Source organism: Vulpes vulpes, chromosome 2 (assembly GCF_048418805.1).
Source record: "Vulpes vulpes isolate BD-2025 chromosome 2, VulVul3, whole genome shotgun sequence".
NCBI classification, from domain to species: domain Eukaryota; kingdom Metazoa; phylum Chordata; class Mammalia; order Carnivora; family Canidae; genus Vulpes; species Vulpes vulpes.
In genome coordinates, this window is record NC_132781.1 from 155,656,524 (window position 1) to 155,683,858 (window position 27,335).

The window sequence follows — 27,335 nt, forward strand, 5'->3', positions numbered from 1 at the left end:
TTCACAGGCCGTGTGCGCGGAGGAGCGAGCCCCGGGGCAGCGGCGCTGGACTTAAGCACCGCGCACGAAACCTGACCCGAGGGCACCGAGCAGCCCGCGCCCGGGCGCAGGACGGAGCTGGGTCCGCCGCTTCCAGCTGCGACGGTGCAAAGACGCGGGAGCCAGGACTCGTCCCGGGGCGCTGGGGGCCCCTCGGGCGCCAGGCTCCGGTGTCGGGGCCCGCGGCGCGCCCGTTGCCCAGGCTCCCTTCGGCAGCGGGGCCGAGGCGGAGGGGCCCCTCCCGCGGCCTCGTCCCCCTCGGGAGGCCGGCCCGGCGGCGCGGGCACACTTTGCCCGGGCGAGTCCTTGAGTCTATATTTAGCGCCGTCCCCTCCCCCCGCGGCCGCGAGGCGGGCGGGCCGCGGGGGGTGTGGGAGGGCCCGGCCCCCGCCCGGGCGTGTGCGTCCTGCGGGTTTGGGGCCCGCGCGGTCGCGCGCCCGCCGCCCTTGCGCTCCCGCGGCCCCGGGCCCCTCGGCCGGCCGGGCGTCGTGCGCCAGCATGGGCCAGCAAGAGGAGCTGCTGCGGATCGCCAGGAGGCTGGAGAAGATGGTGGCCAGGAAGAACTCGGTGAGGCTGCGGCGCTGGGCCCCCGCCCCCGCCCCCGGAGGCGCGGCGCGTGCGAGCGGGAGTCCCGGGGGCGCTGCTGGCCGGGCGCCCGGGAGGCGCGTGCGGGGCGCCGGGGCCCGAGGGAGGCGCGGCTGGCGCCGGGCTCAGCGCCGCGGGGGCCCTGCCGGGAGCGCCGCGGGGGGCGTGTGCACGGCCCCGGGCGCGGGCCCCCCACCCCCAAACGGCGCTGGTGCACGCCCCTCTGGAAAAGAGGGGTGCAGGGGCCCCGGGCAGCTTATGCAGGGCCCTGCCCTGCAAAGCGAGCGAAGAGCCGGGGACCTGCGAAAGGACTTGGGAAGTCCCAGCGCTCGAGGCGTGTGCAAAGCACCGGGAGTGGCGGCGACAGCGGGGCGGGGAGGGGGGACGGCGGGGGCGGGGGGGGGTGGATTACAAAACCCCGGGGGGCCCGAGGAGGGGCAAAGAAACTTGAGTCGATGCGGGGTGCCGAGCCGCCTCTGTGCCTCTCACCCCACTAGTGGATCTGGTCAGAGCCCCCCTTGTGACCGCGGGTCCCGCAGCCTCCCAGCCTGGGGCGCCAGGAGCGGCTCTGCTCGCGGCTTTCCCCTAACTTGGCCGCAGGGCGGGGCCCCGCGGGCGGGCGGGCGGGCGGGGGCCTAACAGGTGCCGGGGCAGCAGCAGCGCCCTGGGGCCGCGGGGCGGGAGGGGCTGCGGGCCTGGGCTGCGGGGGCCCGCGGGAGGAGGAGCCCGACCCGAGGGGAACCCAGACCCACGGCCCTACCTGCCGGGCCTGGACTTGAAGTTAATGTTTGATCTTCACGGTGATCTTTGCCTCAAGCGGCGGGCGGCCTCGGAGTTGCCTGGCCAGAGCAAACTTGGCCTTGGGTCTGGGAGGGCCTGGGCACACCCGGGGAGGGAAGAGAGGAGAGCGTCGCCCTTGGGACTGCTCCCCCACCTCACCCTGGACCAGGGCCCTTTCTAGTCCCACCATCCGTAGCCTCCGGCTGGAACAGGACCCGTCTTTCCAGCCCATTCTGCAAAAGAGATGGACGTAAGGGAGGTTTTAGACCAGGTTAGCACCAAGAATCACTAGAGCTCTGGAGTGTCCAGCAGCCCTAGAGCAGACACAGAGTTGGGGTCTGTATAAAGGCCAGAGTCTAGCAGCTTCTTCACCCTAAGAAGGAGATGAGATTATCTACCTCCTGGGAAGGAGTGTCTCTGCTTGGAGTGGTGAGGGTGGAAGAGATGGGAAGCCCTGGGGAGGACTCGCACGGGTGGTGCTTTCCGAGAGCTACAGAATGACACTTGGCTTTTGCACAGCCAGGCGGGACAGCGAAACCTGCGGGATGCTGGGAGCCCATCACCCTGACACGCCCAGCCTGCACCCACCCCACATTCCCAGATCCTCCAAAACCAGTGAAACTGAGCCTGGAGTCAGTGGGCAGTTTCCCAACCAGGAGTCGTAGAGCTCAGCCCAGGTCTTCGGAGCTAAATTCCACATCACAGCCCTGTGCCTTGCTGACCCCAGGCTTGGGCCAGGAGATTCTAGGCTAAGAGGTGGGGGGTGAGGGGGTACTGGGACACCTGAGGAAAGGCGGCTTGGGGGATTTAGAGCTCCGACTGAAGAGGAGGAGACCTGCCCTGCCCTCCCCGCCTCATGCCTTTTATGGCCCTACGCTCCGCAGTCTGCTTTCCCTTTCTGGGCCTCAATTTCTTCTTCTGTGAAATGGGAAGAGGAAACTGTATGTCTTGGGAATGGATTCCTGTGGAACTACCTAGAAGTCTCTCCAGGAAAGAGGCAGGTCTGGCCGCAGGGTCTCTGTAGCACAGAGCTCCTCTGCAGCCACGTCTGCGCCTGGGCTCTTGGCAGCATCTGGGTGGGCACAGAGCTCTGGGCCTGTGGCCGAGAGAGGTGGGGCCTGCTCTGGGAGCAAACGTGGGCCCGCCCAGCAGTGGTTAGGGAGAGGAGGACACACTTCCTGTAATAAGACGGATCCTCCACGTTGCAGCTCAAGCCTGGGATTCGCTGCCAATTGCTGAAGTCCCAGCAACTTGCTCAGGGCTTTTGTCAGATGCTGTGAGTGTACAACGGAAGCAGCTTCAGACATACAACCAAACACCAACAGTCACAGCTACACATACACATAATTACACACAACAAACACGGCTAGGCACACACAGCCACGCACAGCAATAGCCGGACAAGCATCTATACACAGAACTGGATGTGAGACATGGCCACTGGTGCTAATGTGACAGGCGCACTGACCATTATACTTCCAGGAAGACACACACGTGAGTGCACAGCACAGCCACCCCCATACATGCAAAGCTACAGATTTAGCAAACAGCCATACTTACACATTCAAGGATTTTAACATGGGCATCATCGCACAGAGACGGACGCACTACTTGGAGCTGCATATACACAGCTCCACACATGGACCAAAGGTACTGCTGGCTGCACATCCCATCCCTGTATACAGGTAGACACACCTGGCAACTCTTGCACCTGGCTTTGTAAGCCCAGCTCCAACCCGGCTCATGGCTGTTCTTTTCCAACATGACCCAGTTGTACAGTGTGACATACAGAGACACACACCCAGTGGTGAGCTGCAACCAGCATAATATCCATTGTTGATTTTTCAGGAATTTTGCAAACTGGTTGTTAAATATAGCCATTATGGTATTTTCTTAATTGACTCTAGTTGACAGCCAATGTTACATTAGTTTCAGGTGTACAACATAGTGATTCACCAAATCTCTATATTATGCAGTGCTCACCACAAGTGTGACTACCACCTGTCACCATACGATGCTGTTAAGATGTCACTGACTACATTCCCTATGTAGAGCCATTTATTTTAAACATTAAATGATATGCTTACAATTAAATAAATTATATATATTTAAGATATTTATTTGACAGAGTGAGAGAGAGAGCGAGCGCAAGCAGGGGGAGCAGCAGGCAGAGGAAGAGAGACACAGGCTCTCCGCTGAGCAAGGAGCCCGGTGTGGGACTTGATCCCAGGACCCTGGGATCATGACTGAGCCGAAGGCAGATGCTTAACTGACTGAGCCACCCAGGCACCCCTGAATAGTTTTATTTATTTTACTTTATTTTATTTTATTTTATTTTATTTTATTTTATTTTATTTTATTTTATTTTATTTATTTCTATGAATAGTTTATTTTAAAAACAAAGGTACTGGGCGTCTGGGTGGCTCAGTTGGTAGAGTGTCAGACTCTTGGTTTCTGCTCAGGTCATGATCTCAGGGTCGTGAGATAGAGCCCCACATCAGGCTCCACTCAGCTTGGAGTCTGCTTGAGATTCTCTCCTTCTCCCTCTGCCCCTCTCCATGCTCCTGCACACATGCCTGCACACACACACTCTCTCTCTCAAATATAAAATAAAATCTTAAAAAAAACAAACAAAGGTAATAAACACTCCAAAGTCATCACTGCTAGTTATTTTACTACATTTCACTACCATCTATGGTCTAGAGCTGATTTACTTCTATTACATCAATAGGGTGGAAATAGGGTTTAATGGTGTGGTACTGTACATCTCTCCCCAGTACCTCCTTTAATTCTTCTTTTTTTTTTTTTAAGATTTTATTTATTTATTCATAAGAGACACACACATACACAGAGGCAGAGATACAGGCAGAGGGAGGAGCAGGCTCCATGCAGGGAGCCCGACATGGGACTCGATCCCGGGTCTCCAGGATCAGGCCCTGGGCTGAAGGCAGCGCTAAACCGCCGAGCCACCCGGGCTGCCCAGAGTGGGAGGACTTCTTAGGAGGGTTCATATAGGTGAGCTGGGACAGAAACATCTCACATTCAGGCAACAAAGCTTTCTGAAGCCAGAGTTTATTTCTAGGTAAGCAATACTCCTGGAAGGTTCAGAGGCTAAAAGGCCCCGGGGCATCCAGGTATCTAATGTTAGAGCCGGGTGCTAGCCATGGCTGCTTCTACTTCGAAACCCTCTGACTGACCCCGGGCGGGGTGACAGCCCTCTCCTTCCTCCTGTCCCAGAGTGGTGTATTCCTCGGAGTTTTGGCGTAATTCATACAGGGCCATCCCTCCAGTAACGAGGACAAAAAGAACGCCAGAAGCCATCATTGTCACCGAGAGGAAGAAATGAGTGACATGTTGGTAGCCAGAAATTGGCGGTGGGAGGATTGTTTACACTACAGATACTGACAAACATTACAAACCAGGCGGCTTTTCTTTTTTTTTTTTTTTCTTTTAAAGATTTTATTTATTTATTCATGAGAGACCCAGAGAGAGAGAGAGGCAGAGACACAGGCAGAGGGAGAAGCAGGCCCCATGCAGGGAGCCTGACGCGGGACTCCATCCCAGGTCCCCAGGATCACCCGCTGGGTTGAAGGCAGGCGCTAAACCACTGAGCCACCTAGGGATCCCAAGGCGGCTTTTTGTTTGAGAACTGGGTGTTAAACATTGAGCAACATGCCACTGCTCTGACTCATGCTGCTACTCCGTGGTTGCACGTGTCTAAATAGCTGTATGTCCATACCTACACAGTTTGTATAGTGGTTAGAGCCGTAGGGCCTGAGCTCAAATCCCAGCTCCATGCCTCGTAACTCTGGGCAAATTATTTAACTTCCTTATTTCTTGGGTTGCCGGTCTGTGAAAATGGGCTAATAACTCGGTAAGGATGGGAGTAGTAATAGCATCTACCTCGCAGGGCAGGGCCAGTGTGAGAGTGAGAGCAACTAATGCAGGTGAAATACTTAGAGCAGGGCCCACCCAGCACAGAGTGAGCCTTGAATCTAGTGGGGCATGTAGAGTTGTGTGTCCACAGGTGTGTGTGTAGGCACGCACATCCACAGGTCACGCCTCTGAAAACACACTGCAAACCCAAGTTCCCAGGGAGACTGAGGGCTTGTGGAGGGCAACCCTTGGGATGTGGTCCTGGCACAGAAGACTGGCGAGGCAGGGAGCTGGCACCTGGAACCACACAATGAGACCAGGGCAAGGGGCATGCCGGACACAGTCAGCTGGTGCTCCCCAGGGAACTGGTCTCAGGACAGGAGGCAGGGCTGGCCTCTAGAAAGTGGGTGGAGGAAGGAGAAGGCTGAAATGGGGTAGGGGTTGCTCAGGGCCTGGAAGCCAGCAGATTTGCAGATCTGAGGCTCTTTTCTTCCCCTCCCACTCTCCCTTCCCATCTCTGCTTTCTTGAGTCACTCACTCAGGGAGCACTGAGCTGTGTGCTGAACCCTGAGGTTTCAGAGAGTAAAACTTTACTCAAAAGAAATGAAAGTATGTGTCTGCACAAGCACTTGTACGTAAATGTTCCTAGCAGGTTCATTTGTGGTAGGCCCAACTGGAAACTACCCCAGAGCCCTACTGGCAGGTGAATGTGGTATATCACTATAATGGAAAACAACTCGGTAATAAAAAGAATTGTAAGTAAGTAAGTAAATAAAATAATAAATAGAATTATCGATCTACTCATCAACATAGATGAATCTCAATTATGCAGAGTGAAGGAAGCCAGATGAGAAAGGCCATCATAGTACTGTTTAAATAAAATCCTTTAAGGGACACCTGGGTGGCTCAGTTAGTTAAGCGTCTTCCTTCGGCTCAGGTTGTGATCTCAGGGTCCTGGATTTGAGCCCCACATCAGGCTCCCTGCTCAGGGGGGAGCCTGCTTCTCCTCCTTCTCCCTCTGTCAAAGAAATAAATAAAATCTTTTTTAAAAAATCCTTTAAAATGCAAGTGCATCTGCAATGACAACTGAATAGGGTGGCCTGGGCCTGGGGTTCGGGTGCAGGGAGGGAGGGGTTACAAGGCAGCACAAGGAAACTTTCGGGGATGACAACTATGTTCTTTCCTTGATTGTGATGATGGTTTCATGGGTGCATACAAACCTCAAACGTGCAGTCTATTGCATGTCAGTTATATCTCAATAAAGCTATTTTTATCTCAGTAAAGCTATTTTTTTAAAAAAAAGGCACGATCCTCACAGTTGGGAAGCAGATACAGACACAAAAGCAATATCCAGAAACCATGAAGTAATTAATTTTAGAGAGAAGAGATGGGGAGGAGGGACAGTAGAAGGGACAGCAGAACCGTGGCCGGGTCAGGATGGGTGGTTAGAGCTGGGTGCCGACTCAGAGGGGTGCAAGGCCAGCTGGGTGGTGGGAGATGAAGTTAGGGAGCTGGTCTGGGGGCAGAACCTTTCCCCTCTCTCTCTCTCTCTTTCTGTCCCTTGCCTGTCCTTCGACCACTTGTCTACCTGTATCCCATAGCTGAGCAGTCTCCCCTTACCTCCTGTACCCCTCTTTCCCGCCAACACCACACAGTGTAGGAAGGGGCCTGGGACAGAGTCTACGGCCTCCGTCCTCACCTTGTGGCCTCCCACAGGAAGGGGCCCTTGGCCTGCTGAAGAAGCTGAACAGCTGTCAGATGTCCATCCAGCTACTCCAGGTGGGGCAGGAGTGGGGACCCTCGGGGGGGTGTGCCTGGGGGTTGGGGAAGAGGAAGACCTGGGGTGGGGGAGACCCCCAAGAGTGGGGTCTAAGGTTTCTGAGGGGAGGGCCTGGGCGCAGGAGGTCTAATGCTCTGAGGGTGGAGACCGAGGCCCTTAGATTGGGAATGCCCGTGAGAAGGACTGATTTGCTTTCCTTGATACCCCAATCCCTCAGCCCTGGGCCTATGGGATCCAAGAGGCCGGTGATCCAGGGAGAAGGAAAAGTCGCCCACTTTCAGACCCTCCCTGTGTTGCCCACACTGCCCAAGCATTCCCCAAAGTTCTTGGCCCTGAGAAAATCAGCACAGACCCAAGCTGTAATAGCCAGAGCTGTGTCTCAAGTTGAAACTTGAACTCAGAGACACCGGGAGGTGGAAGTGGGGAGGGGTCCTCAGCAGCAGCCAAACCCACCACGGCCTCAGCTTCTCCCCCACGCTGGGTGGTCCACCAGTGCTGGGACAGGGCAGGTCAGAGCCTTAGGTACAGGACCAGGGTTGTTACATCAGCCGGGGCTCAGGGGAGGCTGGGGTTCTGGAGAGGCCGGGGCTGGGGAAAGGGTGTGTTGGGCCAGGGCAGGCCTTGCCATTTAGGGCGGCCAGTCCTGCGTGTCCCTTCTAAAACCAGCACCTGACCCTCTCGCTTTGCAGACAACCAGGATTGGAGTCGCCGTCAATGGGGTCCGCAAGCACTGCTCAGACAAGGAGGTGGTGTCTTTGGCCAAAGTCCTCATCAAAAACTGGAAGCGGCTGCTGGGTGAGAGTGGGAAAGGCCAACTTTGGCTGGGTTTTTCTCCCATCCTGGGTCTGGCTTATATAGCAGGCACTCGGTGTGTGTTTGTTGAATGACTTGATAAATGACAGATGGCCTCTTAAGTGGGGAATGCCAGTGTTTGTCTACATAGTGCAACATTTGTAGACATGAGTTTTTAGGTACGTGTGCCTATCTATGTATTTCCATGTGCTCATGTGTTCATATGCGTAGCACATGTCCATATACACACATTTGTATGAATATGGTATGTGGGCAGATGTCTTTCTCTCCCCCCATGTGAGCGTGGATTTGCACACATATGTGCATGTTGTGTATGCATCTGTATATAAATGTGTTTGTGTGTGTGTGTGCAGGTGTGTTGGGGGGGGTGTGCAGCTGTCACTTTGTGCCCTTTGCTTCTCCCTCCCCAAAGCCATGGTTGGTTCTGTTGAGACAGAGCTGAGTTTGGGAACAATGCCATGCTTTCATTTTCAGACTCCCCCGGGCCCCCCAAGGGAGAAAAAGGAGAGGAGAGAGACAAAGCAAAGAAGGAAAAAGGGCTCGACTGTTCCAACTGGAAGCCAGAGACAGGCCTTTCTCCACCAAGGAAGAAACGAGCCGAAGAGCCCAAAGACAGGTATTTTTTTCTGGGATGAAGAGAAGGGGGCCAACACTTGTCATGTCCTCTGCCAGCGTCCCTGTTTATATAGCTGGAATTAATCCTCATGTCCTGGGAGGAGGGACTGCTCTCATCTCCTACATGTGGGGCTCCCTCTGGGGTCTTTTTGGGCTTTATCAGACAGACCCGTAAAACCCAGATAGGCCATCCCTGGACTGCCTTCACCGGGAAGGACGCCGGGGCAGGAGGCGCAGCGTGCCAGCAGGGCAGGCCCAGGCGTCTCTCATCTGCTCGGGGACCACACAGCCTCCAGAGCTACTCTCAGGCCCACCCAGGTGCAGGTAATGAGGCTGCAGTGGAGGGGGGATCCCCTTAACTTAGAAGTCAAAGCTGCCAGGATCCCAGCAGGATTCACTGTATTCAGGGCAGCCCCCAAAAGTTATGTTTTTCCACTAATTATTTATATTTCATTCAGAGCCCTTCCTGTCTAGACATAATTTACCAATCAGGGCTCATTTGCCATAAGCAATGTTGCCTGGTAACGCAGCTGACATCGCACCCTTGTCAGGGTTCCAGGTAAATGGGGCTAGGAACTAACTTAACAGAAAGTAAAGTGTTTTGTTGGCTCTCTATTCAACATTTCCATTTAGTGAGGAGGAAGCCGAAGTTTGGGGAGCAGGGACTTTCCCAAGAACACACAGCTATTATGTGGCCGAGTGGGATCCCATCTTTGTCAGACCCCCCAGACCTCTGCTGAGAAGAATAGAATAGTTGTTTGTCTCAACTCTGTGCCCATCCCCCCTTGGCCACCTAGCCAGGGTCTCCCAAACTGCATGACTTCAGATAGACCCAAAAGCCTTATATCCATGATAGTAGATAAAAGCCTTCATTGATGTATAAATCAATCTTACGTGTTCCCTATGTGACTAGAGGACTTAATTCCTCATGTGGGTGGGAAGGGTCTGCAAGGACAATTGTTCACCTAATGGATAAGAAGGCAGTATTAGATAATACTGAATAGTATTTGATGGCAGATAATAGTAGGTATTATATGGATAATGTCATCTGTGATATAGCGACTTTTTAAAAAGATTTTATTTATTTATTCATGAGAGACACACAGAGAGAGACAAAGACATAGGCAAAGGGAGAAGCAGGCTCCCTCTGGGGAGCCCAGTGCGGAACTCGATCTCAGGACCTTGGGATCACCACCAAAGCCAAAGGCAGATGCTCAACCACTGAGCCACCCAGGCATCCCAATATGTCAATATTTTTAATGAACATACTTTTTGACCTAGTATAGTCACTATAAAGAATTCATTTTAGGGTGGTCTGGATAGCTCAGTTGATCAACTCAGGTCATGGTCTCAGGGTCCTGGGATTGAGTCCCACATCAGACTCCCTGCTCAGCAGGGAATCTGCTTCTCCCTTTACCTCTCCCCCGCTGCTTGTGCTCTCTCTCACGCTTGCTCGCTGTCTCTCTCTCTCTCTCTCTCTCTGAAATAAATTTAAAAAAAATTTTTTTAAAAAGAGTTCATTTTAAGGAATTAACCAGGTTAGAGGCACCCGCTGGCTCAGTTGGAAGAGCATGCAACTCTTGATCTTAGAGTTGTGAGTTCAAAAAAGGAATTAGCCAGATTAAAGCATAGACTAAATGTTGTATTTGTAACATTTTTCTGCTGGCATTTCTGAAACATTTTTAGTCTCTGAACTATTTTTAAATGAATGATTATTATAATCCTATACAACAAATATTTTGCAGAAAACGCTTTAGGGAATGATGCTGTAGAAGGAAAGATCTTACCCAGGAGGGAGATATATCTCCATCACGCTACTCCCACTTTGGTCTGTGCAAATAGCTGTGGGGCAAGGGTCCTAAATATCCTTCCATCCACAGAATAGTCCTATGCGTTGAAAAATCACTTATTATGTTTAAAAAGCCGATAGGGCCTCCGTGGAGAGGCAGTGCTAGGTAGAAAAAAATCTAAAGACGTGAGAAAATGTTCACTAAGTATTCAGAAAAGCTGTGTGTGTATGATAGAGTATATACAGTATGATCCCAGTTTTATAAAAATTAAGTAAGTGAAGGGCGCCTGGGTGGCTCAGTCAGTAGAGCATGTGACTCTTAATCTTCGGGTGGTGAGTTCAAGCCCCACCTTGGGTGTAAGGTTTACAAAAAAAAAAAAGTTAAATTAGTTTTATGTATATGTATAGGAAAAAAGATGAGAAGGATATATACCAGGATGGTGATAGTGATTATATCTGGGTGGTAGGATTGAGAAGTTTTTTTCCTTCTTTTTGCAAATTTCTCTCTTATTTTTTCCAATAAATATGTGCTAATTTTTATTAAGTGTTCTTTTTTTAAGATTTTATTTATTTATTCATAGAGACACACACACACACACACACACACACACACACACACACACACACACAGAGGCAGAGACACAGGCAGAGGGAGAAGCAGGCTCCATGCAGGGAGCCTGACATGGGACTCGATCCCGGGTCTCCAGGATCACACCCTGGGCTGAAGGCGGTGCTAAACCGCTGCGCCACTGGGGCTGCCCTGTGCTAATTTTTTTTTTTTCAAGATTTATTTATTTATTTATGATAGAGAGAGAGAGAGAGAGAGAGAGAGGCAGAGACACAGGAGGAGGGAGAAGTAGGCTTCTCGCAGGGAGCCCAATGTGGAACTTGATCCCGACCCCAGGATCACACCCTGAGCCAAAGGCAGATGCCTAACCACTGAGCCATTCAGGTGTTCCATGAAACTGTTTTCTTTTTTTTAATTTTATTATTATTATTTATTTATTTATGATAGTCACAGAGAGAGAGAGAGAGGCAGAGACACAGGCGGAGGGAGAAGCAGGCTCCATGCACCGGGAGCCCGATGTGGGATTCGATCCCGGGTCTCCAGGATCGCGCCCTGGGCCAAGGCAGGCGCCAAACCGCTGCGCCACCCAGGGATCCCCTCCATGAAACTGTTTTTTTTTTTTTTAATTTTTATTTATTTATGATAGTCACACAGAGAGAGAGAGAGAGAGGCAGAGATACAGGCAGAGGGAGAAGCAGGCTCCATGCACCGGGAGCCTGACGTGGGATTCGATCCCGGGTCTCCAGGATCGCGCCCTGGGCCAAAGGCAGGCGCCAAACCGCTGCACCACCCAGGGATCCCGCCCATGAAACTGTTTTAAATAAAAATATATCTGTGATTATAATTAGGAAGAGCTTCATATTCTGTCTTCTATGATAAAATTTTAAAATCTGTAGTTTTGGGTTTCTTTTCACAATGATCATTGCTTTTGAAATCAGAACAGATAGGGTTGCCTGGGTGGCTCAGTGGTTGAGTGTCTGCCTTTGGCTCCCAGTGTGATCCTAGGGTCCCGGATGGAGTCCTGCAACAGGCTCTCTATGAGGAGCCTGCCTCTCCCTCTGCCTATGTCTGTGTTTCTCATGGATAAATAAATAAATCTTAAAAAAAAAAAATCAGAACAAATAATATTTTAAAAATAAACAAGTAAAGTGATAAAAATCAGTTGTAGAAATAATGGAAAATACAGAGAAAAAGGGAGAAAAATCACCCACATTCTCACCACCCAAAGACAATCATTCAATATTTTGGTATATGGTCTTTCTTTCTATTTTCTTTGGCTGACTTTCTATACAGTCATCACCAATTTTATAGTCTTCCTAAAATGGAATACTTGTCAAATGGTTCTGTAATCTTTTTGTTGTTGTTCTGTTCCTTTCATTGTGCTCACTTTGCAATTTTATTCTACTTGGAGAAATCCTGACATCTAACTTTTCATATGGCATGTTTTAATTTTGAAAAGGGGATAGAAGTTTGGCTGGCAGGGAGTTAATGTTTCCTGAATATCACTAGGCCAGCTCTTAGTGCTTACCCTGTGTTCATGCTCTGGCTGGTTTGGCCACATCTGGAACAGGTCTGAGCACCTTGACCAATGAAGAACCAGGATGGAGAGGGGTCTTATGAGATAAAATTGAAAAGACCAGAGGGTGGACCATTGGGAGAGGATATCAAATGGGATATGGGACTACCTAGCCTTTAGAATAGGGAGTATAGGCATCTGGGTAAAGGCAACAGCCTGAACACATACATTTCCTTTTGCTCCATCTCTGAATCCCACTAAATAATAATTAAAGGGATTTTTTTTTAAAGGCCTATAAGGATGACATGTATGGGAGATGAGACAATTGGAGAGAAGAAAGCCAAGTTCTCGACTGAACTTGGTCACTTGTTCACAACCTTAGCCTCTGAGACTCAGTATTGTGGTCTGAAAAACAGGCATCATTTTCTCAGTTTTTTTTTTCTCCTAAAAATAAAATGTTTTATTTGTAATATATCCTAATTATATTTATTGTTTTAATTTAACTATTTTGTATTATATTTATTTTAGTATACAGGTAATTACTTATTGTAGAAAGTTTTTTTTTTTTTAAGATTTTATTTATTTATTCGAGAAACAGAGAGAGAGGCAGAGACACAGGCAGAGGGAGAAGCAGGCTCCATGCAGGGAGCCCGATGAGGGACTCCATCCCAGGTCTCCAGGATCACGCCCTGGGCTGAAGGTGGCGCTAAACCGCTGGGCCACCGGGGCTGTGCCCCCCCCCCCCCCCCCCCCCCCCCCCGCCCCGAAAGTTTTAAAAATAGGAATGCCTGAGTGGCTCAGAGGTTGAGCATCTGCCTTTGGCTCTGAGTGTGATCGTGGGGTTCAGGATCAAGTCCTGTATGGGGCTCCCCACAGGGAGCCTGTTTCTTCCTCTGCCTATGTCTCTGCCTCTCTCTTTGTGTTTCTCATGAATAAATAAAATCTTATAAAAAAGAAAGTTTTAAAAATACAAATAAAATTTAAAATCCATTGTCCAGAGACAAGCATATATAATCATGTAGAAGAATCCCATGTTTAAATATATATATCAAAAAATAAATAAATAAATAAATAAATAAATAAATAAATAAATAATATATATATATATATATAGTTTATGGGTGCCTGGGTGACTCAGTTGGTTGAGCATACAACTCGGTTTTGGCTCAGAGCATGATCTCAGGGTTTTGAGATGGAGCCTGGAGTCAGGCTCTATGCTCAGCACAGAGTCTGCTTGAGATTCTCTCTCTCCCTCTCCCTCTGCTCCTCCCCACTGTGTCCCCCCCCAACACTCATACTCTCTAAATATATATATACATACATACATACTAAATATATATTTATCATTTATAATGATCATTTATAATTATATATATCTTTCCAGACTTTTTTGCATGCATCACACTACCCATAAAATACTTATTGTGTCCATAACATGGAATTAGACTCTCTATATTATTTTATAACTTTTCTGCATGTATATATTTATATCAACAGTAAGGCATGTTTACTGTAAAAAGTTTAGAAACTCAAATACAGGGGATCCCTGGATGGCTCAGCGGTTTGGCGCCTGCCTTTGGCCCAGGGTGTGATCCTGGAGGCCCGGGATCGAGTCCCACATGAGGCTTCCTGCATGGAGCCTGCTTCTCCCTCTGCCTGTGTCTGTGCCTCTGTGTCTCTCATGAATAAATAAATAAAATCTTTAAAAAAGAAAGAAAGAAACTCAAACACAAAAGGAAATAACCACTGTTAATATTTTGATGTGTACCTTTCTTGTCTTTTTTTTTTTTTTTTTTAAGACAGGCCTGATGAGTAGGGGGAGAGAGAATCTTAAACAGGCTCCGCACCCAGCAAGGAGCCTGACCAAGGGCTCAATTTCATGACCCTGAGATCATGACCTGAGCCGAAATCAAGAGTTGGATCCTTAACTGCCTGAGCCACCCAGGTGCCCCTACATTTAACAACATCTTGACCGTTCTCCTGGGACATTATATTGTTAATGCTAGTTTACTTTTCACTATGAAATGAAGCTCTCACTGAGGCTAAGAAGAGAGTGAGGAGGTTGTCTCTCCACCTTGTAGGGAAAATTAAGTTGGGAGGGGTCTGATTTCAACTATATTGGTGAACTTTTCTTTAAAAAAATAAAGATTTTATATATTTATTCATGAGAGACACAGAGAGAGAAGCAGAGACAAGGACAGGGAGAAGCAGGCTCCCTGCAGGGAGCCCGATGTGGGACTCGGTCCCAGAACCCCGGGATCATGACCTGAGCCAAAGGGAGATGCTCAACCACTGAGCCACCCAGGTGCCCCTGGTGAACTACTACCATTATTTATTATATAAATACTAACCGTATTAGTGACATTTAAAATAAAAACAAGGGCCACCTGCCTGGTTCAGTTGGTGGAGCATGTGACTCTTGGTCTCGGGGTTTTGAGTTCAAGCCCCACATTGGGTGTAGAGATTACTTAAAAATAAAATCTTAAAAAAATAAAAATGAAAAAAAGCTTTTGTCCACAGTGTGCCACTTCCAACAATGAAATAGCTTTTGGATGTGCTCTTCTCTCCCAGTCCTGATTTACTCATATACATAATTTTTCTATTCCTATAGGCAGAGAGTACAATTATGTCCCTGTTTATCTTCCTGTTGTATTCTAAGCATTTTTTTCTTGTTCCTAAATCCTTTTCATAATGATCATTTGCAATAACTGCAGAATCTATCTAGTTTGATCTAAAAAGGGAAGCAATGAAGAAGGGCCAGAAAATGATGAGTCTCAGTGGTTGAGGCTCGTGTTTTCCCTTCTTTCTTCCATTGCAAGAATTCCAGCTTCCCGGGGCACCTGAGTGGCTCAGTCGGTTGAGCATCTGCGTTCAGCTCAGATTATGATCGGGGTCCCTGCTTAGTGGAGAATCATTTTCTCGATCTCCCTCTGCTCCTCCCGCCGCTCATGCACACTCTCTCTCAAATAAATAAAATCTTAAAAAAAAAAAAAAAAAAAGAATTCCAGCTTCCCACTCTGGCCTGCACCTGTCCATCCCCATGGGGCATTCGGGGAGGAACCCTGCAGGGGAAGCCCCAGGATCCAGTGAGGGATTGGAGGGGCATGTGAAGAATCCCCTCTCTCTTCCCCTCTCCCTCTTTGCTGCCTCCCTTCTGTGTTGAAGCTGGGGTGAAGGTCTGGAGCCAAACGAGTCTGGTCCATGGGATAATCAGGGCCAGCCCCTGAAGCTGCCTCACCCACTGTCTCCCACGCCACCTGGAGGATGAGGTGGCAGCTGGAAATCTGTGCGGGAACATTGCACAATCCAGAAAACCAGAAATCAGGTGCCTAGCTAGGACTAGTTTTCCACAGAGTGTGGAAAACTTCTATGTTCTCAAAACCGCTGGAGGGACAGGAATGTCTTCTTCCCAGCCACCCCCAGGTGACTTTCTTCCCATTTGACAGGGAAGGGAACCCATACTCAGAGAAGACCTGCCCTGGGGGCAGGACCGGGATTGCAACTCATGCCACTATCTCCCTTTCTAGAATACCTGCTATATATGCTTGTATGCCTGAGGGAAAGGAACTGGAAGGAATAACCTCAAACAACCGTTGCCACTGGGGAGCTTCGTTTACCCACTTTTTTAGTTTTTATATTTCTGTATTGTTGGGCTCCGCAGCGTTTGGCAACAAATTTTTTTTTTTTTAAGATTTTATTTATTTATTCATAGAGACACAGAGAGGCAGAGACACAGGCAGAGGGAGAAGCAGGCTCCTGACATGGGACTCGATCCAGGGTCTCCAGGACCACGCCCTGGGCTGCAGGCGGCGCTAAACCACTGCACCACCGGGGCTGTCTGGCAACAAATATTTAAATGGCCCCTACTTTGTGCAAGGCATTCTTGTATTTGCTTGGAATAAGCCAGTGAATATATTAGATTGGATTCTGCGGAAGCAGACCCTGAGACACAGATTCAAGTGCAAGGGGTTTACCTGGGAAGCGATTTCAAGAAATGCAGAGAGAGGAGTGAGGGAGTAAGACGGGGAAACGAAGGGAGCCAGCCCAGGGTGTGTTAGTGGGCTGCTGCTGCTGGGCAGCCAGGCTTCAGTCCTGCTGGGGAACTCTGGGTGACAGTGGAGGACACACCTCGGGTTCACCCCCAGGAGGGCTGAGGACACTGTGGTATTTATCCACCAATTCCTGTGTGTGGGTTGAAGGCCGCTCCCAGGGTCATTAGCTCCAGGGCCCTTCCAGCTCACCAGGCCTCTGGCACCGGCTGGCACGGAGGACTCCCTGGGGCACAGGCCAGGGGAGCTCCTAGCGTGGAGCCCATGGGTCCCAGTGCACTGGGGGAGAGAGTGCCCAAGGGGATGTGGGCTCTGCAGGGACAGTGTCCGCCTGGTGAACAAGCCCCACCGCCGAGCTCTGTGCTTGCAGAATTTACAATGGGAGCTGGTCAGACAAAACACATGATCGGGAAGGCAGTGATGTAGTATGTTGGAGGGGCTGCTGCACCGGGCTTAAGGAAGCCTGGGCGGGGGCGGGGGGCAGCAGTTAGCTGGCTCATTCCCTGGAACATGCAACTCTTAATCTCAGGGTCGTGAGTCCAGTCCCACGTTGGGTGTAAAGATTACTTTAAAAAAAAAAAAAAAAAAAAGGAAGGAAGGAAGGCAAGAAGCTTGAGTGAATGAAATGGGGAGTGATGGTTACAATTTACAGACTGATTGGCTACCTGGGTGGCTCAATGGTTGAGCATCTGGCTTTGGTTCGGGTCGTGATCCTGGGGTCTTGGGATTGAGTCCCATATTGGGTTCCCCATGGGGAGCCTGCTTCTTCCTCTGTCTATGTCTCTGCCTCTCACTCTGTGTCTCTCATGAATAAATAAATAAAATCTAAAACAAAATTTACAGACAGATTAATTTTATCATAAAGAGAATGTAGCTACATGCATTTTGGAGAATAGAAACAAATTTCACCTCTGATCCCATACCCTAATATAACCATGGGTGTCTTTCTTTCTTTTTCTTCTTTCTTTCTTTCTTTCTTTCTTTCTTTCTTTCTTTCTTCCTTCCTTCCTTCCTTCCTTTTCTTTTTCTCTTTCTTTCTCTTTCTTTCTTTCTTTCTTTCTCTTTCTTTCTTTCTTTCTTTCTTTCTTTCTTTCTTCTTTCTTTCTTTCTCTCTTTTTAAGATTTTTATTTTATTTTTTTAAGCAATCTCTACACCCAATGTGGGGCTCCAACTTACAACCCGAGATCAAGAGTTGTATGTTATAGCCGCTAAACCGGCCAGGCTCCCCGGTTTTATTTTCTTTCCATCTTTTTTTCCCTCTGGGGCGTTGGTTTCCTTGTGTGACTTTAGAAACCGTATACATCTAATTTTGTGCCCTATTTCACTTGCCATTTTATCATGGCTCTAGTATCTCCAAGGCCTATGTGCTTCTCTCTGCTTCTCCTAAGTAGGGTGCCTGGAAGGGGAGGCTAAAACTGATCTCCAGCTCCTTGGCTCCTTGTGAGAATAGGCAGCCCCAGGAATGCCAATCTCTGTGGACTCCCGCTAGCAAAGGCCTGCCTGAGAGCAAGGAGGTGGGGAGCCTGCTGAGCATTAGATAAAATATTTAGTAATACAAATATTTAGGGGATATATAAATCCCCTCCCCAAATATAAAGGGGGAGGGGTGCCTGGCAGGCTCAGTCAGTAGAGCATGTGACTCTTGACCTGGGGGTTGCAAGTTCAAACCCCAGTTTGGGTATAGAGGTTACTTAAAAATAAAAAATCTTTACAATAAAAGAAAATTAGTGGGACACCTAGGTGGCTGAGCAGCTGAGCATCTGCCTTCAGCTTAAGGCGTGATCCTGGGGTTCAGGATCGAGTTTCGCATTGGGCTCCTTGCCTGCTTCTCCCTCTGCCTATGTCTCGGTCTCTCTCTCTCTCATGAATAAATAAATAAAATCTTTTTAAAAAAAATAGTAATACATGCCATAGCGCATGTAGTGTATATGGTATGTATTAGGCTTCCTTCCCTTGATTGCTTCATTTGATGGAGGGTACGTGCAGTGACTAGCCCATGCTACCTGGAGCATCACCCACCTGCAACTGTGGTTCAGGTGGGCTCCATCATCCTCAGCCCAGCACGTCTGACTCCCAGAAGCTTTCTCTCCAGCCTCTGAGCTCTTTAGCATCAGTACTGGGCTAGTTTACAAGAGTCTCATCTCCAGTTTCTCTTCTTTCAGGAGAGATTCTGTGGACTCCAAGTCTTCAGCCACGTCCTCTCCAAAAAGGCCATCGATGGAAAGGTAAAAGAAGTCCTGGGCTTCTCCATCCCAGAGGTCCTGTTCAGCACGTGTTCCCCTCTCTGCTTTCATGGGAGAAGCCCTGGGGCAGGGGAAAGAAGGAAGCCTCATTCATTATGTTGCTTCCAAATTCTAGGGACCACATAGTAAGACTGAATGGACTCTGAATCAGAGGTATGGCTCCTTCACTGGGGTGGCTGACCAGTCAGTGTTGCCCCATTACTATCTAGGGAACATTCTCAAGGTCAAGTTGAACCCATGAGGACAGAGGTCTTGAGAGTCTATACCTGGAGTGAGATCTCTGGGTTTAGTTACCTGAAATAGCATAACTTATCAAGTTGTTTATTCATCAAATATTTATTGAGGGGCAGCTATGTGCCAGGAACTGTTCTAGGTGCCAAGGACACAGCAATGAGCAAAAGAAACATCCCTGTGGTCATGAGGCCTATGTTCTAATATGGGGTGTTAGGCAAAACATATAATAAATAAATCAGGCAATGATTTAGAAGGTGACAAGCATTATGGAAAACAAGAGAGCACAGTGAGGGGGGTTGGGAAGGATGGTCATCAGGGCAGTCAGGAGAGCTCTCTTTGAACAAACCCTTCGGGAAGCCTGGGCGGCTCAGTGGTTTAGCACCTGCCTTTGGCCCAGGGCGTGATCCTGGAGTCCCGGGATCAAGTCCTATGTTGGGCTCCCTGCATGGAGCCTGCTTCTCCCTCTGCCTGTGTCTCTGCGAATAAATAAATTAAATATTAAAAAAAAAAAAAAAGAACAAACCCTTCAAAGAAATGAAGGAACTAGCCAGGCAGATATCGGGGTCATTCCAAGCCCAGGACCCTAAGTGGCAGGGTCAAGAGGTGATGAGGTGGCCAGGGCTGGAGTGAGGGGGAGAGTTGGAGGATGGAGTGGAACGGGAGCCACAAGACGGGGAATGTATCAGAATGGCTCTGGCTGCTGTGCTGAGCATGGGTTGTCAGGGCTGAGGGCAGGAGCAGAGACCAAGAGCAGAGACCAGCCAGGAGGCTTTTCAAAAGTTCAGGCAAGATATGATGGTGGCTTGGACCAGGGTGGCAGCAGTGCAGGTGGGGGAAGTGACGGACTCTAGAGATAGTTTGAGAGGAGGGGTACAAGAGAATCTGAAGAGTCAAGGTGACTCCAAGACTTTTTGCTTGAGGACCTGCAAGGACAGAAAGGGGGGAAGATTGTGTGTCAATCAGGGCTGCGACAGGAGACGCTGGAGCTCAGGTTTTGGATGTGTTGGGTTTGAGGGGTGTCCTAGTCACGCAGGTGGAGAAGTTGAATAGGTTATACCTTATACTTAGGTTATACCAAGCTAGGATTAAAGAAGAACATCTGGGCTAGAAATCTAAGATTCAGACCCATTAACATGTATCTAGCATTTGAAGTCACAAAACTTGATGAGATCACTAAAGAGAGATTATGACTGAAAGAGGGAATGTGAACTGCGGTCCGGGGGAGATGAGAGGTTAGAGCAGGAGGCAGTGGATTAGAAGTGGATTAAAGCTAATGATTCGTGTCCAGGGACCATACTGGATGGTGGGTAACCAGGTGTTGGCTTCTAGGAGACTATATGTGGAGGCGCACAGTTATTTTAGTACCAGTAAGACTACCACTGGATAGAAAAGAAAAGGCACAAAAATTAGGCTGTTTAAGGCTTTCTGAAGATTGAACATCTGAAGATGTTGATGGGGCCTCTGGATTGCTCTGTTCCAAAATGGCTGCTGAGTGCAAGCTGGTGAGTGGAGGCTCCAGGAAGTTCTGCTTGGAGAAGGAGTCTGAGGCCACATCATGCCTCTGAAGAGAAGAGTTCTGTGGTCATTTGGCAATGTCTTCCATGAATGAGGCCTAAGAATGGAAGCTCCAGGGTCATCCTGGTTCTGCACCAGTGGTTCTCAATAGGGAGTCATTCAGAAATTTGTGGAGGCATTTTTGGTTGTCATGACTTGGAGGGTATCTTGGTTCAGGCTGCTGTAACAGAATGTGGGCTAGGTGACTTAAACAACAGACCTTTATTCCTCACAGTTCTGGAGGATGAAAAGGCCAAGATCAAGGTGTGAGCCAACTCAGTTCCTGATGAGGACCCTATCCCTGGCCTACAGATGGTCACCTTCTCACTGTGTCTGCACAACACACACACTTACAAAGCGAGCTCTGGTCTCTTTTCTTCTTGTAAGGACAGTAATCCCATCAGGGGCCCACCCTCATCTAAACTGAATTACCTCTTAAAGGCCTCACCGCCAAATGCTATCACATTGGAGGTTAGGGCTTCAAAATATGAGTTTATAGAAGACACAAACATTTTCAGTCTGCAATGGGAGAGGGGAAGGAGCACAACCGCATTAAATAGGCAGGGATCAGAGATGCTAAATGTCCTGGAACATGAAGGATATCCCTGCATAATGAAGAATTGTTCTATCCCAAAAGGAAGCACTGACCACTAGTCCAGTCCTGGGTGTGATGTTATAATAAAAACAGTTCATGTTTGTGTAGGAATTTATACTTCCATACTCCTTTCCTGACTTTGCCTCGTAACCTCGAAGTCTTCTGACTCCCTCCCATAATGCATTCTTTTTCTGAAGGCCAGTCAAGCAGAATATGTTTGTCCTTAGAGCAGCTGTGCCATTTCCTGCTGGTTCTGTATTGGGGTGGGGAATCCAAAGGAATACAAGCATGTCTTGTAACTCCACCTTACCTACCACCCAGACTGCACCCAGAGAGTGCAGTGTTTCCTGCACTCTCTACCTCTTGATTTCATCTTTCTCTTCCATCTTTCCATCCATCCACCCATCTGTCCATCCATCCATCCGTGCATTTGGTGAGCATGTTTGTTGAGCACCTCCTTGCAAACCTAACATCCTCCAAGGACCAAGGTTATGTGCAAACAGTGGGTGACTGGTGGAGACCACAGCAGCCTGGAGGGTACTTATCTGTCTGAAGGGGGCACTCGCTATCTGGCCCAGCTGTTTGTTGCTTTGGAGAAATGCAGGTCCAGCATGCCATGTCTTCCTATTTTTTAAGGAAAGCTGGACATCGATATTTTCATACGAAACTTCCAATTTTAAATATTGACAATGTATTCATATTTTCCTATGACACAGTAGGGCAAACAAATACATTTGGAGCCCAACCAGTCGCAGCCCCTAAGCCCAGGCAAAGATTTAAACTCATGATCTCTGCCTTTATACAGCAAATCACTAACATAGAGGCAAGACACCAAAATATTTTTTTTGTTTTTGTTCTCCAAATGCTTTTTAAGAATGTTTTTCAAAGATATAACATTCGATGGGAACATAGGAAGAGTGTAGTGTCTCAGTATGACTTGAGAAGTCGAAGAAGACTCCATGGAAGATGCTGTATTTGTGCTCAGAATTGAAAGATGAGCAGTTTGCTTGGTAGGCAGGCCAAGAGGGGGCATGCCCGGCAGTGGGACTGGAGCATGCAAAGGTGTAGTGATGTGAGTGAGCGTGGTGCTCGGGGAAGGGAGCTGGAGCATCAGGGAGCAGACCACGAAGCCCCCCCCCTTCCCCCCCCCCCCCCCCCCCCCCCCCCCCGGGGTGGAGGAGGAAGGTTGCACTTTATCCGCTGCCCTTACCGAGCTGTCTGAATTGTTCACTTACCGGCAGCGAGGCTTGCCTGGCGGTGTAGTGACCGCAGTGTCCTCGAGGTGGCGCGGCAGGAGCAGCGAGCGGGCCTCCAGGTGCCTCAGCTCCGACCTGGGGCGGGAGAATTTTTCTAAAGGCTTGATGATGTCAGATCCCAGGCTGGGGCAGGCGCTGGCACATCCGGGGAGCAGAAGGAAGCGGTTGATAAATTCGACGCCCCAGGGCAGTCCGGGTGGCTCAGCAGTTTAGTGCCGCCTTCAGCCCAGGTCCTGGTCCTGGGGTCCCAGGATCGAGTCCCCCATTGGGCTCCCTGCATGAAGCCTGCTTCTCCCTCTGCCTGTGTCTCTGCCTCTCTCTCTCTCTCTCTGTGTCTCTCAGGAATAAATAAATGAAAAAAAAATTAAATGCTTTAAATCCGACGCCCCACCCCCCGCCAGGGATGCCCTCCCTGCAATTTGTCACAGTTTCCAATCCTGTGCAATGAAAGCAAAATGAGCCTGGCTTCCTGAAATGCAGGGAGACGTGAATTCCAGCCAGCCAGCTCCTAGCCACGGGGAGGGAGGGGACTGGGAGTGCCCACCAGGAAGGTGGGGGGTGGAGGGGTGGGGGGTGGGGGAGTGGTAAATGCAACAAGCAATCTAACCTGGGAAACTTCTCAGCCGTTTAGAGACAATGTGTTGAAAAGAACTTGGAAGGCAGGCAGATCTAGGTTTGTGGTGTGACTGCCTTTTGGTGGTTGGATGACCTCAGATAAGTCAGTTCAGCTCTCTGAACCTCGGTCTATTGATCTGCAAAATGGGAATAATTATGAACCCCTCATTATGAGGATTAAACGTATCAAAATGCTTAACACTGTTCCCAACCCATATAAATGCTCCGTATGTGCATAATGCTTGGTAATAATACACTTAGTGTGGCAATCTATGTAGATTGGCTAACACTTCATTACTAGAAGTCTCTTAGATGCTCTAATCCTCTCAGAGACTCTATAAGATGGGTACCGGTGTCATCCCCATTTCTAGCCCAAGGTCACATAGCTACAAAGTGGTGGTGTCAGGCCTTGAGCCTTGGAGCTTCACTCTGGAGCAGCTTGGGTTCTTAAGAAATATGCCACCCCATGTAGACATTCCCCAGATGAAAGCTGTTGTTCTCATGCCTCCCAAGGAGCATGCACCAGCTCCCCTGACAGTTCCTCATTGGTGAGTCCTGACGTTGCGGATGTGGTGATGGGCATGCAGGTCAGTGAGGCCCAGTGCCAGGAGGAATCCGGGCCTCCATCACCGTTGTGGATGGACTGGCCTGGGTCGTGGGAGTTGACACTGCCTCAGAGAGAGATCACTCCCTTCATTCCAGGGAGCAGGGTCACCAGCCTTCCAAAGAGGACGTGTCACCCACCCAATGCAACTGTATCTAGGCCCCTGGATGTGCCTTTTATCTCTTTGTGGCCAACTCCCTCAACTCGTCCTAGATTCATTCATTCAACAAAGATTGATGGAGTGTTGGCCCCGAACGCTGTTCCAGGTGCTGGAAAACAGTGGTGAACCAGCCGAAGGGGTCCCTATACACTGGAACCTGTCATCTGGAGATGGAGGCAGACAATGTTTATAAACACACTGCTTGTTAATTCTAGATTCTAGATTTGGGTGAGAGCTATGAATGAAAGAAACCAGGTCACGATGTGCTAGGGAATTACAGGGCAGGAATAGGCTGTGTGGGGAGTGTAGTTAGGGAAGAGAAAGAAGCAGTTGGGGGAGGGTCTTCCGTGACCTGAAGGGGAGCATGGCATGAGATTAGGTTAGAGGGGAGGCAGAGGCCAATGTCGTCAAGGGCCTGGGAGGCCACGGTGAAGAGTTAGACTTGATGCTGTTAAGGTTTTGAAAGGGTTCCCCCAGGCTTCTGTGTGGCAAGTGAGTTATAAGGGGAAGAGGATGCTGGGAGACCAGCTTTGGGGCAGTTACACCTGTGCAGGTGAGAGCCTGGTGGCCAGGATCAGGGTTGGGTGCAGGGAGATTTCTTCTGGTTGCAGGCAGCCCCTTAGGCTCTAGAATCTACACCTTTTCCAGCCTGCCCTCACCCACACACCTTTCCCTCCCACTGAAATCTGACTCCTGCAGATTCCCAACCTTGTGCCCTGCTGCCAGGCCACTCAGTTGTCAGGCAGGGTTGGGTGGAATCCAGGGTGAGTTCCTCTAGAACAGAAAGGTTCAAACTGCATTTAAAAAATAAAGCTAGGAAAAAAATAAAATAAAGCTAGGAAATCCCTTTGGACAAAATTATTCGTAATTCAAAATAGAAACCTTACAAGAGCAGAGCCTTCCCTCCCCAACCCACCTCGTCCTGAGGCAGCACTGGGGCACCTTTGATGAGCCCCAAGGTTCCAGAGAACACAAAAGTCCCAGTGATCCAAGGGTGTCTGTGGTGACAGGGGGCATCCAAGGTCAAGCCAAACAGCAAGGGCTGAGGAACAAGGAGTTCTCCTGAGGAATCTACATTGAAGAGTGCCCAGCAGGATGTTGGATGTTGGATCTTATAACCCCAGATTTTTAACACTGGAAAGCCTAGACTACTCAGTCAGCTTCACTCTCAGACATGCCTCCGTGGGTCTGACTTTTCAGAAGCTCAGCATCTTCTTCCTGAAGGGAAGAAGCACATCCATAGTTCCAGAGCTGCCTGGTGCAGCTGCCCACGCTGTGCACTGTACAACTCTGGGAGGTTCCCAGCTGACAATATGAATAGCACTCCCTGGAATTAAGAAATGCAGCAGCCCTTTGGGACCTCCCCCAAGGGCTCAATGTGATTAAGACTCTGGTGTGTAGGAAAGGACCCTAATTTCTTCAACTCCCATTGGTCAGTTTTTCCTAGGAGGCCTGTAGGCTGGCTGGTGGATCCTGGTGGGTTACTGAAAGAGATAAAGGTGGAGGCATCTTGACTGCCTGGCACCCACCGCAAGAGTAGTACAGGAGCAGCTCTGAAATGGAGGGAGTTGTGCAACCGTCACTCCATCCTCTCATCTGTGAAATGGGGCCAGCAACTTGACTCGCAGGGTTATGGAGAGCAACAAATAGCAAACAGGCAATAAACTTGGTGGCTTTGGTTTTTACCTTCCTCAGCAAGCCCAAGTCTGTCGCGTCCCTTCTCTCCAGCCCCCTCCCCCCTCACACTCCGGCTGCCCTGAACATCGCCCATACAAACCCCAGGTTTCCCACGTCTGCATTTCTGCCAAGAGTTCATTTTCCCGTCCACCCCTCCAGCGGGCAGCTCTTGCTCCCCAGCCCTTGTGCAATTTGTTGGACTGCATTGCACTGCAGTGTGTGACCTCTTTGAGCTTTCTTAGGCCATGCGGTTACTAAGGGCTGGCCTGGTGATACTAATTGGCATGGGTCACCAATGGGATGCTGGAGGATACCTCTTCCATCGCCCAGCACCCTCTTTGCAAGGACTTGAGAGGGACCAACAGCAGCTGGAGTCTGAGTTTCAGCCTAGTTTTTTTGGTCACATATATCAGTACTTCCTTTTTTTTTTTTTTTAACTTTTTTATTGTGATAAAATATATGTAACAAAATGTGTATTTTAACCTTTTTTCCACCATAGGAAAAAAAAGATATTTTGTTATTTCGAATGCATTAAGATTTACCGAAGATATAAAACAGATTAGGTATCATTGCATATTTCAAGTTGTATGGTTATGCTTATTCAGTGAGCTTCCTATATAGATTTTTTTTGTCAAAGTATACATGACATAAAATTTAGCCATTATAATCATTTTTAAGTGTATAGTGGCATTAAGTACAACCACATCGTTGTATACTCACCACCACCATCCATCTCCAGAACTTTCTCATCCTCCCAAACTGAAACTCTGTTCCATTAAATGCTAATTCCCCATTTCCCCCTTCCTCCACCACCCACGCCACCACCCTACTTTCTGTCTCCCTGGATTTAACTATTCCAGGTACTTCATACAAGTGGAATCACACAATATTTGTCCTTTTGTATTTGGCTCATCTCACATATAATGTCCTCCATTCGTGGCAGTTCACCCATGTTGCAGCATATTTCAGGATTTCATTCATTTTGTGACTGAATAAATATGCCATTGTATTATAGCCCATGATATCTGTTCATCTTCACTGGATACATGAGTTGCTTCCACCTTTGCTGCTAGCTCCTTGAGAACAGGAAGACAGGAAACCCATCTGAACCATCAGCTTAGAGTAGCAACTCCTGATTATCAGATTCTTTTTTCAGATGTTTAAAAAAAAATTGGGGTGCCTGGGTAGCTCAGTTGGTTAAACATTTGCCTTTTGGCTCAGGTCATGATCCTGGGGATTGACCCCCATGGCTCTCCCTTCCCTCCCACTCATGCTCTCTCTCGCTCGCTCTCAAATAAATAAATAAATAAATAAATAAATAAAATCTTAAAAAAATAAAAAAACAAAGTGTTTCTCATTACAAAAGTACATATACTGTTCAGAGACAATTTAGAAAATATGGATAAGCATAAGAAGAGATTGAAACCTCCTGTAACCCGGTCTCAGAGAGATAATTGCTATTATAAGGTGTTAGAGTCTGAATGTTCCTGTGTTGAAGCCCCAACACCCAAATTGACTGTATTAGGAGATAGAGCCTTCCTTTATAGAGGTACTGAAGGCTAAATGAGGTCATGAGGGTAGAGCCTTGATCCAATAGGATTAGTGTCCTTCAGAGAGACACCTGCTCACCCTCTGTCATGCCAGGAGCTAGCAAGAAGGAGGTTGTCTACAAGGGAGAAAACTGAATTTAGCAGCACCTGGGCCTCAGACTTCCCTGTCTCCAGATCTGCGGGAGGTATCTATTGTACGAACCATCCAGGCTGTGGTGGATGCAGCCCAAGCTAAGACATATAGTTATCCCTCCAGTCATCTGTACATGTATGTATATATGTACACACATGACCCGATGCAGGACTCCATGCCAGACCCCTGGGATCAAGCCCTGAGCCAAAAGCAGATGCTTCTGTATTTATGAGTGTTTTTTTTAAAAGATTATTTATTTATTCATGAGAGACAGAGAGAGAGGCAGAGACACAGGCAGAGGGA

The 27,335-nt window shown here is 48.8% G+C and overlaps 1 protein-coding gene across 1 annotated transcript in view; it reads left to right on the plus strand.

The window, feature by feature from the left end:
* The first annotated feature begins 379 nt into the window (after positions 1–379).
* The window catches only part of TCEA3 (transcription elongation factor A3), a 41,968-nt gene continuing 15,012 nt past the window's right edge, over positions 380–27,335 (plus strand). The window contains exons 1-5 of the mRNA XM_026012503.2: positions 380–606; positions 6,997–7,059; positions 7,750–7,855; positions 8,348–8,489; positions 18,574–18,636. Of these exons, the coding sequence (XP_025868288.1) occupies positions 538–606; positions 6,997–7,059; positions 7,750–7,855; positions 8,348–8,489; positions 18,574–18,636 (443 nt within the window). The 5' untranslated portion in view covers positions 380–537. The remainder of the gene's footprint in view (positions 607–6,996; positions 7,060–7,749; positions 7,856–8,347; positions 8,490–18,573; positions 18,637–27,335) is intronic.